The 13,441-nt window shown below is 39.3% G+C and overlaps 1 protein-coding gene across 1 annotated transcript; it reads left to right on the top strand.

Annotated features, from left to right (window-relative positions):
• Positions 1 to 1,580: 1,580 nt before the first annotated feature.
• On the top strand, positions 1,581 to 5,480 carry evx2 (even-skipped homeobox 2; the record flags this gene model as incomplete). Its single annotated transcript, XM_084361537.1, has 3 exons — positions 1,581 to 1,974; positions 2,401 to 2,636; positions 3,104 to 5,480. The coding sequence occupies 3 exons, from the start codon at positions 1,581 to 1,583 to the stop codon at positions 3,716 to 3,718; spliced, it is 1,245 nt and encodes a 414-aa protein (XP_084217663.1). The 3' UTR covers positions 3,719 to 5,480.
• Positions 5,481 to 13,441: the final 7,961 nt, after the last annotated feature.

Genomic DNA, 13,441 nt, shown 5'->3' with positions numbered 1-13,441 from the left:
CACTAATATTAGCTGGACAGACACAAGTCAGGTGAACTGCAGCCCACACCTTCCACTCAACACCTCACATCAGCGACAGCAATTAATATTAACGCCTGCAGGAGGCGCCAGAGGACGCGCAGAGTATAATCTGATGGTGCCTTTATAGTCATTTCACATCGAGGAACCAGGAGTCCATGCATGGGTGTTATGTCTTTACATATCGAGTCTCCGTTGGAGTTGATATGATGCATGCATGTGCCAGTTATTTTCCTAGAAACACCCGAACCACCAGGCAGCAGAGGGGCGGAAAGTGGGAGGAAATGACTCCAAACAGACGAAAGACTGTTTAAAAAAACGAAAACATTCAAGTATCAGCTCTAAAATCTGCGCATTTCGTTTAAATTCGACATAAGAGACGATCAAAATGAACAAATAAGAGTGTAAACAATCAGCTGTAACGAACTTGTAGTTAAAATAAGTGACTACTGGTCGTTTAATTATAAAAGATTACAAGCACGTTTTAGTTACTTTAAAAGTAGCTCATCTGAACATAAATATATAACACTCCTGAGTGCATTAATGAGCATGTAAGTGTGTGGTGTTGTGGGTAAATGCGTAATAATGCGCGCATTATCACCACATCACAATGTGTCTTTGACGAATACAGAAAGAGCTGTGTGGAGGAGCAAATCCGGGGAAAAGAGAGAAAAATAGAAACAGCACGAAAAGAAAAAGAAAAACTGGAGAGGAAAAAAAATAACATTGTTAATGTGGTAGCACAAACTCGCACCTTAATCCTGTAACGCACCTCACATACTGATTAAGTCGCAGATATGGTAACAACAACAAAAAAAAAAGAAAGAAAGAAACAAGTAGAATAAATAAAAAGAATTAGAGAGAGAGAGAGGGAGGGCGGACGGAGAGGAGGGGAAACAATAGAGAATCAAAGCATAATAATATTCCTAAATGAAGAGGGAAATGTTGCACCGCTCATTTTATTAATCAGACTGTCAATTTCACCCAAGAGGCCAAACCCAAGAGCAATCTAAAACAGACTCAGAGATCAACCCAGGGACAAGCACCTCGCTCCTCACTCCTCTCCTCCTCTCCACTTGGATATTATTCGTCTGACCGAAGGCCGCCTCCATCATCAAGTGACAGCCCTCTCCTATTTATTTGCTTATAAACCTGTTACAATAAATGATCATTGGAGCAACGTCAGCCGAGCATTTTAACAACGAACAGCGACCACTTTTTGATGAATGACATTTTTTTTGCCGCTGCTGCCGCGGGGAGGATGCACGGCTCGTTTTGAAGCAGCAGTCGCTCGTCGATTGCATTCAGATTCTTTCATTTTTTTGCGTCTCGCTTATAAAAAGGTTTAGAGACAGTTATTTAGAGACAGTTGCTGAGTTGCATGCGGATTTAGCTCCCGACACAACTCATTGGTGCTCCAGCCCCCTGGACAAGTGCTGCGTGGGGTGTGAGTGAGCGTGTGTGTGTGTGCGTGCGTGTGTGTGTGAGTGAGTGTGAGTGTGTTTTTTTTTTTTTTTCTTTTTTTTTTTCTCCTCTTCCTCGTCGTCGTCCTGCACGGCTTAATGATGGAGAGGATAAGAAAAGAGATGATATTGATGGAGAGAGGTCTGCACAGTCCCGTCGCAGGGAAGAGGCTCGCAGACACGCCTGGAAATTCAGTGCTGGAGGCCCTGGAAAACTCTCAGCACAGCGGACGGCTCAGCCCGAGAATAACTTCGGCTTCCCTCCATGGAAATCTTGGGGACATCCCGACGAAAGGCAAATTTGAGATTGACAGTCTTTTCGGCACGCACCACAACAGCGAAAATACCTCTTCGGCGGAGATTTCCTCGTCAGAAAGCAGGAAGAAAATGAGCCTTTACTCCGAAGTTTCGCCAGATTCAGACATTAACAGTGATGTGGAGGTGGGGTGCCCTTCGCATCGCTCCCCGAGCCAGCACAAGGAAAACAACAAAGGTGAGGTTTTATTTTGCATTCTTCATTTTTATCTCGTTTCTAAATTCTGCTGCTGTAGATTAATGCTGATGTGGCTGGTGTTGACCTGCTTGTATCATTATTATTCTCTCCCTTTTCCCAAAAAACGAAATAAAAATAAATTAAATTGTTATTTCTATTATTATTATTTCTATCATTATGAATATTTATATGATTATTATTATCACCGTAGCCTTACTACAACGGATAAATGTATTATTATAAAGAAATATGAACAAAAAAAAAATGTTTAGCATTTTGCCTCGACACAAATCTTGAGGCTACATCATCCAGTTTTATTGTTATTATCCTCCAGCTGTCACGCACATTGTAGGCCCACACTCTCTGTGGATAATCTGAATATTGTTGATATTAATAAAAAAACGTGCCTCTTTTTATTTTTCATAGGTTTCTCGGACAGTAATTCTGGCTCCTCGGGCTCAAACTCCCTCGCGAATATGAACGGCAATGGCTCGGGAGGATCAAACAATTCAAACAGCGACCAAGTGAGGAGGTACCGGACCGCCTTCACCAGGGAGCAGATCGGCCGGCTGGAGAAGGAGTTTTACAGGGAAAATTACGTTTCCAGGCCGAGAAGATGTGAACTAGCCGCAGCGCTCAATCTGCCCGAAACTACGATTAAGGTACCGATTAATCTTCATTATTCCTGTGCACTGTGTGTGTGTGAGTACATGTGCGTAAAGGAGGGAAAAAAAGAATAATTATTAAGATGCTCTGCAGTGACATTATTTCTCCTCTCCCTTTAAGCTGCACGCAAAATAACGCTTTTATTTACCGACTCACTGGATGCTAACAGATTCAGCCTTCATGTGTTGCTACAATGAATTTATACCGCTTTAAATAAAATACTTTAAGTGATATATTTTAGTTAATTGGTTAGATTTTAACTCCTTCAACGTGCGATAATTGATCGCTTTCACGTTCAATGACAGGAGCTTTGTAGGAAATTGTAATCTCAGTGCAGAGATGAGTGTCTGTGCTGAGCGCACACACACACACACAAACACACACACTCCTCACAGGTGTAAATTTAGCGCTTGGAAACAACATGGCAGCTTCAATATGGGCCTTGTTTTGACTCTGTGTGCAGGTGTGGTTCCAGAACAGGCGGATGAAGGATAAAAGGCAGCGCTTGGCGATGTCCTGGCCCCATCCAGCAGACCCCAGCTTCTACACTTACATGATGACGCATGCGGCAGCTACAGGAAGTCTACCTTACCCTTTCCACTCGCACATGCCTCTACACTACTACCCGCACGTCGGTGTCACGGCAGCAGCAGCGGCCGCCGCCGCCACCGGCGCCGCCTCGTCACCTTTCGCCACTTCCATCCGGCCCCTCGACACCTTCCGGGCGCTCTCACACCCCTACTCGCGGCCGGAGCTCCTGTGCAGCTTCAGGCACCCGGGACTCTACCAGTCACCCGCAGGCCTGAATCCTTCAGCGGCGGCGTCGGCGGCCGCGGCGGCTGCGGCAGCGGCGGCGGCGGTCAGCGCCCCGTCAACCACCGGGCCTTGTTCGTGTCTGAGCTGCCACAGCAGCCAGGCGGCCAGCGCGCTGGGCTCCAGGAGCGCCAGCGCTGACTTTACCTGCACAGCCTCGGGGCAAAGATCCGAGAGTGGATTTCTGCCGTATTCTGCTGCTGTTCTCAGCAAGACCTCAGTCCCGTCACCAGACCAACGAGAAGAAACCTCACTTAACAGATAACTCGTCATTCAGACCACATTTCCTATTTTGCTCTAGTCCTACTTTAGGGGATAGGCCTACTTTAAAAGAAAAAGAAAAAAAAATCACACCTGGGTTAAAGCAGTCGTTTGTTAGGCAGCATTGTAAACACACATACACGGAGATTAATTTCTTAAAGTCCAAAAGACTCTTTATAACAAAAAAAAACACACGAACAGCTAAGCACCGAAAATTTTGCAGCTCACAAAAAAAAAACTTTTTTCTAAAAGCTTGTGCCCTTGTGTTGTGCAAGTAGACCGATTTTTATGGACTGTGCTGGATTATACATATTGGGGGAAAAATAACAGATCACGCAGACTATCCACTCTCTCCCATTCAGATTATTATTACCTACAAACCCCACAAATTTGCAATACTCATATTCCTGCGGCTCAAATGTCCAACACCCCAGCCTGGCTACCTTGACTCCTTTGGTTTTTTAAAGATCCAAAGCTAATTATGCTATCTAAATTTAGATAGCACAAGGTCCTGCTTCTCAAGCCCAGCAGCATATCTTTCTTCACTATAGGCCTAATAGACTCAGATTTTGGCAGGAGCAGCTTCTCCAGCACCCAGCCTCTGCTCTGTGGGGACACCCCTAATCAGCTTAGAAGGTGCATATAATTTTTGCAGCGCGTCTTTCGTGTCAATTTTTATGTTAATAATGAGAGGATCATGACAAAAATTGCCAATCATGTACCTAGATGGAGCTCCTTTGAATACATGGCTGTAAGAAAGTTCCTCGTTTTGAGACCCGCTGTCAAGTGCTAACAACCCGCGGAGGGAAGTCATTAGACATACAAAAGAGCTGGAACAAAGCGACAGTGCTGGTACACAGGATGCACTGCAGAAGGATGGTGATATTTGACAGATGTAGGGTTTAAAATATCGCATTAAGAGCAGCATACAAAGACTTCCTCGTTGTTATTATTATTTTTTTTAGCTGATCATGGGAAATACCTCGAGCATCTCCTTTTATTTACCTACATTTGCTGAACCTCATTATATCAAATCCAGTATTTTCATAAGTGTGTAATCCCTTCAGGACCTCCTCACTCAACACACACACACATACTGTACACACAGTGACGGGACTGAGCAAGGTTCAGACAAAATAGCCTGGCTTTTACAATCTGTCTGCGCCTGTAAAAATGGCTATGTGCTATTTTATTCGTTCCTGTTGGGACATCACCGATATGTTAATTATAAAACATGTGAAACTGTAAATCGTGAAATATTTTGCAAATATTATTATGGATAGTCCTACTGATAGTTGAGAACTGAATTATTGATCGCCCTGGAAAAAAAATTGCTTCACGAAATTTGTTGGGTTGTAGGCTATTTTTCAAACTTTTTTGTTTGTTTTGTTTTTGTTATTTATTTTGTGTGACTTGCTGAATGTTTTTTTATTTTCTATGATTTAAATTTTTTAATGTCAAAACACTGGATGTACAACGCCAATGGGAGCATCACGTAGCCTGACAAAATTGGCCTGTAAAGCTCGACCCAGTAGTCCAAAATTCACGATTTGTACTTCGTGCGAAAATTAAATGATGGAGATGGAGATGGAGAACATTTCAGTCAAAGGAAAGAGGCTTTAAAAAAAAGGGCTGACAAAAACGAGCACTGAAATTAAACAATGGAAAAAAAAAATCGTCCCTGGGGTCTCTGTTATAACTCTATATCTCTGTATTTAAAATATCAATGACTGTATGAATTTAAATATTTTAACTTGAAAAAAAATTGTGCAATATGAAATGTAAATCATGTTATTTATTGATCGTGTTTGTTCTTGGAAAATAAAATAAAAAAAAACATCTTTACACATTTCTGCTTCTTCACATTAATGACACGAGAGGTTGACTTTTAAAATTGGATTTCGTTACAGCAGCTTCAACTCTCATTTCTCAACAGAATCTGAACGCTACACATTGGGAACATGTGTATATTATGTTATATGATATATTCCGAGAATGAAGACATCTCTTTATTTAGGTGCTGTGACACCATTCTTATAGGAAACACGGTGTAATATTAATTAAAAGGACGCGTAAAGCTACAGGGAATATGAGGCCTGCCATCACGGGTCATTCCGGCCCTATAATTTACCATTATTTTTACATTACCTCTAAATGATACAAGCTGATACTGTCGTTAATTGCACTTGGTTAAAATATAGCCTCCACCAGAATGGCCCCGAGGGACTTTAAGATAGGTTGCTTTTTTGAACGTCCCCATTAAAAGAAATAGGATTAGAGCAGCAAATATGGGCGTGATATATCACCATGTTTCCTTGCTCTTTACTAAAGCGAGGGGTTGCAACCCATACAACAAAAGCATTGAGATAGATGGAGGTGTAAAAGGGAAAAGACAAGAGGCCAGAAAAACACTGGCCACAATAACACGATTAGTTTTGTATCCAATGTGCAGGACTGAAAAAAGAATTCATCATAATGCAGAGAGGACTGTCTGTCACCTTCGCTGAATGGTTTTTGACAAGAAAATAAATCTTTGGGTTGTTTAATATATTTTATATTTTCTTTATTTCGGTGCTAATAGAAAAACCAAATTAAATGTCCAGCAGCGAGATAGAAATGCAAAGATCGATGATCCTGCCCCTACTGTCCAATCACCCCTATTTAATTGACTGTATTTTCAGGGTAATTGAACTGCTTGTTGTAAATTGAGGATTTTATAGAAACGACATGAAAACTACATTTACTGACATTCATCGCATCTTTGACATTGATTATCTGATCAGCGCCGTGTCATGCTAACCTCCAATTCTTCATTACACACTGTTTATGAGCTGTTACAGAACAACTTGCTTGTTCCAGAGTGATTGATTGCCTTATTAACGCGTGTTCTTGTAAGTGTGACCGGACTGATTACGATGCATATGTTTAGAATAATGTTTCATTTAGCTGACTGCGAGTAATGCAGGGTGACAGCTGCTGCGGGAGGACAAAAAACCTAAACTACAGGGAGCAAGCGGGGCCAAAACGCATTTAAGGTGGAACTAGAAGACAGCGCAGACCCCTAATGGTCAAATGCAGTCACTCAGCGCCAGATGAAGGGCTGGCAGCTCAGTGGGGCCTTCAGTGAGCCAAGTGAGAGCTAAAATACAACATTATTGTGACTAAAATCACAATATGTAAGTCCTTTTGTTCCTCCTAATGGTTTAAAGCAGGAACTTAAAGCCACAACTGTGAGATTACGCTCCAACACAGCCCAGGCTTGTTCTTAAAACATATTGTCCCCACATTTAAATCTGGTGCAGCTCAGTATTTACAACTGACATACCAGCTGTTACATCAAAACATTCATATCAATCAAATCTCATCAAATAAGAAAACATACCAGCACTCCACATCTTCAAATCCTCCTCATTGTAGGATTTTTGTTATCTGTTCAGCGAGTGTTTTTCTTGTCCGAAATGTAAGACATGAACTGCAGCCTGATGAGATTTATGCCACCATTATGCTTCTAAAGCAGGCTCTGCTCTGTTTGTCTCAAATCATTGCCTCTGTTCAAATGTTACTTTCATATATTACATGACATTAATTCAACTATAGCTCATTAAGACAGAATGAAATGGTTAAATTAACTTATCAACCCATAATGATGATGAATGAGGTATTAATTCAGATACAAGCTGGGCAATTTGCAATTTTGCGCGTTTTGATGGTTCTCAAATAACATTTAATAGAACGGGTCATCCCCTCAATCAATTACATGAGCGTATGAGTCGGTCGTATGGAAAATCCTTTTTTCATGCATATGTATTGAAATGTGTTACCAATTATCCTTGGAAATTGCTTTTATTGGTGTAAAGACTAATTCTTTCCAGCAGTCCTAAGCTCTGGATGCGGTTAAGGTGGTACAATAAACTGCTATTCTTCTGACTTGTTCTTGAAACACAGCCTGAGACACCTTTATTATAAACAAAAGCTATTGTTTCACATCATGTTTGAGAAATCTTGAGAGTAAAATATATTTGAGAGAAGTACATTTGAAATATAATATTATTTTAGCTCATTTTAACTGTTTCTAGTTACATCTCACGTCAACATTACATACAGTTTGTTATTTTTTGTGAATAATGCGTTTGAACTGGGAAAATGTGCAGTCACTGGGGCAACTGGAGTGTCACTTAAAGGGCGGCTACACTTGAACGTACAAAAAAAAGCTGAAAGAGCAGCTGTAAAAAAAATAAAATCATCAAGTTGTCATCAAGTTTCAAATGGCAGTAAAACTGTACACATACAGAATCTGTGCTTAATGTAAAAATCACAATAATATGGTTTTACATGCCGCTTTGATACATGTGTATTTTACGGATGGACCCATTTTCGGCTTGGCTGATTATCGGGACCAATATTTAGTATTTTTCCGATTATCGGTATCAGGGATTTTTCTGTTAGATTGTCAATAAAGTACACTAATTTAAAAATGTGCTGCTTTGGCTCTGATGCAACATCCTCTCACACAACACTATCTGATTGTTGATGAACACATCACAATGAACAGCCTATAAACAATAAGATAATATGAATCTGCAAAGTAACTAGTAACTAAATGTATCAATCAATGTAGTGGAGAGGAAGTATAAAGTAGCAGAAAAAGGAAAGTACATCAAAATTGTACTAAAGAATAATACTTGACATACATTTTTACTGCAAGTGAATATCGTTTCCTAATATTAGTTACCTGTTTCCTTGATTTGACTTTATCAGCCCTGGAAAAGATGTATCGGTCGACCCCTAATTATACTTTATTTTTTACATAATTACATTGGAAGATACACACAGGAGATGTTAGTCATACAGTGTTACACTTTCCATGACATCCATTCCTGTTTCACAATTACACTTACCATATCAGTTGTCAGACTCTTCGTTAGCCAGGTTTGTAACCCATTAAGACCAATACTCTTCTCCCTTTTCTGTCTGTAATCTTAATTTGGATGTCATATCTTCCATACTGTATATGTTGTTTCACATGCCTGATCAATTGTAAAACCATATTTTCCAGGTCCCAGGTTTATTTTTAGTGTCATTGATATTCACTGTGCCCTATTGTCATTGGAATTAAAGGCGCACTATGTAGTTTTGGAAAAGAAATTCAGACACTCAGAAAGGTAATATTTACAATATCGATAAGGTAATAATACCAACTTAGAAATATCTATTATTTCCACAACTGAATAAACAAGCTGTGTTCAGAGGAAAATAAGGTCAACAGAACACTGTTTGAAGCTAGATTGGTGGCAGGGTCCGCCACATATAAACAAAGTAAAACAGTATGAAACTGTGTTGTCCTTTAAGGTCAGTTTGTTTATTCAGTTTATTCATTCATGAAAACAAAGACAGTTTATGTATCTAGTTTGTTTAAGCGTGAAAATCAGTCAATGAAGATCTTTCTCTTCTGATAAAAATGTCTACCCAAAAACTACATAATGCACCTTTAAATGACACGGTGCTCTATGGGAATTCCTGACAAAATCCCAAATCCCACTGGAAATTCCTAAAATCTAAACATACCATTATTGGTTGCCTCAGAGTGATTTTTGGTTTTAATTCATTTTAATTTCAGAATCATCATCACTGTTTTTCCACTATACTCTTATTTTCAGACAGCGTTTGCCAGTACAAATAAATGTCACTTCTATGGTTCGTTTCATTACAGTCATTATGTTGTGGACCCGTCTCTGGTGTAATTCTTTAATGAGTCTGGCTCCCAAGAGGTTTCTTATTTTACATTTTTTAGTTTGACACAATATGTAGAAGTGAAGCCTTGAATTATTTAAGGCTCATGTAAAAGACAAGTAAGATTATTTCTCCAGACTAAAATAAGAAGGGATCCTGACCTCGTTGAAGTGCGTGGCTAGACGTTTGTCTAAATCAATGTTCTCAACAGTGAACACATTTATAGAGGCGGATAGGCTCAAACAAGTGTGCAGTTACTCTTTTTTTTTTCACAAGATGCTGTAAGGATACCTCTCCCCAGTGACCACTTCACTTCAACGTTTCGACTTCCCTGTTATCTGAAGATTTTGAAGTTAAAATGGAGAGAGTGCTTCAAAGTGACAAACAGTTACAAAGTGATCTCCTGTTGCATGTCTAATATCATTTCTTACGTTTTGACTGTAACTGATCTGTCCCTACAACTACCGTGAGTACAGAACCACAAAGCAAACAAGCAACAAAAAAAAAGTTTTAATAATTAAACATTAAAAAAGTGTTTTGAGGTGAGCAGAGAAGGGCTTTGACTGTCAAGTTTGTATATCATATGATGAATACAAAAAATGACCATTGTGTATAATTACTTTGTATCAGCTTCACTGTTTCCATGTATTGAACCTTTCATAAGTTTAAGTGTATCATAAATATCTTAAAATCCTATTTATATCATTGGTCCCTATCAAGAGTTTCCTAAAACCAGTCACACAGGATCATACTGTAGTACATGACCACAATATGTGCACAGAGTAGGGGCCATCCTATTTCGTTTTCTACGGAAGCCCTAAACGGTCATGTGTCAAACAAATTATTGATAACCAGTTAAATCTTATTTATTATCCTCGAAAATCACAAGTTATCTATGTCATTATCTCGGACTAACAAATCTGACATTTTCAGCTTAAGTCAGCGGCTACACTTGTCAGGACACCATCTACAGTATGCATGCTGGCATGTCCCTGTTGATCTAAAAAGCATTAAGGTATAAGCATTAAGAGGGAATGACCTTTTGTTTTTTCATGATAACGGGTTATTTATCTCTTTATATCGGGAAATCAAAGAAAATTTTGCTTGTCATCACGGGAAAATGTAGGAAATAATATGTTTGATCCATGACCATTTATGCCTTCCCCATGAAGGATTAATATACTAAGTAAAAAAGATTTGAGTGATGATGAAAGATTGCCATGCTGTCATCTCCTAAATATCATCACTGGTTGTTAGTACAAACAGACTGAAATGATCGAAGTTGTGTTCAGTGGCAAAGCAGAAAGTTAAAGTGTCATTTGAATAAAGCCAAAGAGAAGAACCGGTTGGGATGGAGGGAGATCAGAGATAGTGCTCTTATGTGACACTCAGCTAAAGTTTTTAACTGTCAAATCATTCCCATATGTTTGAAAGGTAGCTCTTAAAAATTGGTTGTTCTCCCCTTCATAACAGACAGTGACTGTATTCAAGTTTCACTGTCTGATATCATTGCGTTGTTTGTTTTTCCTGGAGCATCAAATTAATGTTGCTCCAGGACCATCATTGAAACTGACCAATCATGTGTTTGTAATGTCATAGCTTAGAAACTTGCAGAAAAAAAGACATGGAAAATAAAAACATGGGAGAAGTTATCCATTCAAACACCTGTTTAACATAAACCATGTTAACTAAACCTTACTGAGTATTTTAGTTGCCTAAACCTGACCAAACAGCGACAGAAAACTTTAAGGACCCCTTGAAGCCACATGGGCTCATGGAGCATACATAGCCATTGGCTGTAAAAAGTCAATGTATTTAACCCACCCCATATTAGATAAATGATTGTGATTGGCCTGAAAGAAACCAGGCCAGCTGGAATTTTGTATGAATGAGATGGGGGATCAAATACATTTGCCAGAACAGATTTGTTCCCAGGCTATCTAGTGCCATCAACAAGTAAAAAATGTAATGTAGTTTAGGACCAAATGGTTGCAAAACATCCGACTTTCACATCAATCTCAGCGGTACATTGTGTGTAGTGCTAATTGATAAATGTTAGCATGCTAACATGCTATACTAATGAACATGCCTTCAATTAGGAAATCAGAAAATTGTGTCTTGCACTTTGCACACTGTTAAAAAATCTAAATGAGCATAACATCCTGATGTACTTGTAGCCATCCCTCTGTCTGTGATGTCTTTGGTCAGATAAATTATGTCAATGCCTAAACAAGTGAGGCTAAACAGTGATCAAGGCCACACATTGATGTCTGTCCTGAACAGGTTTTGTTAAATAAAAATGTCAATTGCCCAATTCTTGCATTGTTATTTTTTGTGATGATATGAGTCAACAAATTAGCTTTATCTGGGCAAGTTTATACAATTATACACATGTAGTGTTATATTGCCAGATATATTGTTGAATAAAATATAACCATATTGGAATAAATATTTGAATGAAATACTGAAAACTAAAAAGAAAATCACTGTAACTGATCACACTGTTAAACATCACATAGTCCAATTTGCAACATTGCTCACAATGGCCCACTACAAGTAGAAAAAATGTGATTTAATATAATATTCATGAACTGGACTTCATTATTGAACTTTGTTGAACCAGTATAGCAACATATCTGAAGAATGAGTTAGGTCATTTATTTATTTCAATAAAGCTCAACAGGCTGACCCGAATCAAGAACACTGTGGCTATGTTATATATAAACCAGATGTCCTGCAAGCAGTATTTGAAGTACGTTGTAATCATTTTCAGCAATAAACTATAAAGGTTTTGACCAACACACCACCCATATTCACAAACACTGCCAGACTCTGTCATTGGTAAACTCAAAGCTCTCTCTGTTGCTTTCCAACATCTATTTCTGCTCAATAAAACCATCATTCAGCCCCTAATACTCTACTGTTCACCATGTATCCTTAACATTTAATCCATCTTCATCGGGGACACACTGCTTTGTCTTTTACACACTACCTCGAAAATCACTGGCCTGCTTACCTCCGACCTCTCAGATCTCAACAACAGAGCCATCGCATGCAGAAGTACATTTAGGTTTGAGTCATGTCTCTCCTGTTTAAGCAGCTCTTAATACTCTACAACACTGATGACAAGGACACACAGCTTTTTGCTTATTTATGTTGTATATGTGCGTGTATGTGTAGATGGGTTAGGTGTGTGGATGCATCTACACCATGTTGACTAAGTTCCATAGTTGGCATATTCAGCTTTAACAGATGATGAACAATAATGTACCATGTTTATGAAGAATGAATCCACCTACCTGTAACACCCCGAGTTTATGCCTCGCTGTCATTACTCACCACTTGTTGTGACTTCCTCATTAGTCCTGTTCATTTGATGGATTTACATACCGGTGAATGATAACCACCTGAACACAAATACCTGGCAAGTAATTTCTTCTGAATTCACAAGGTAATGAGGACTACACAAATGCACAAATGAATACTAAGAATATATCAGTTGGGTTTTTTAAGCTTAGGCAAAAGAAAGCTGTATTTCACAGGACTCATAGGAAAAAGACACCTTTGTTGACCAGTTATGACCCATCTTGAAATGCATAGTTCAAAGGTAACGGCACCTAAACCAGGACACTGCTGGTTCTCTTTGTGTACTCACCTTTATGCTGCCATTTCAGACGTGGGTGCATTTGGTTCCACATCAGCACATCGTCCTTCCTTGACATCCACTCTTCAGTGAGTGCCCGAGTGATGAACTTCACATAGTAGAAGTAGTGAACCCTTTCTTGTCCTCGGCAAGGAAACCAGGGCAAGGGGTCGACCAACGACAAAATCAACCAGCCTGCACAGCCAATGAAAGGAAGTACCTTCAGTTTGAGCAGATGAAAGCATGGATTCCTTAAAGCAAACACACAAAAATGTGTATTAAAAGGACTGACAGTGTAGTTAGCAATGGAGGTCCAATAAGTTAATAGTGTTTAGCTACAGCTACTTGCTATGA

The sequence above is a fragment of the Pagrus pagrus genome (assembly GCF_965226575.1).
Source record: "Pagrus pagrus genome assembly, chromosome: 9".
Taxonomy (NCBI): Eukaryota; Metazoa; Chordata; class Actinopteri; order Spariformes; family Sparidae; genus Pagrus; species Pagrus pagrus.
This window is presented reverse-complemented; position numbering and strand designations above follow the sequence as displayed.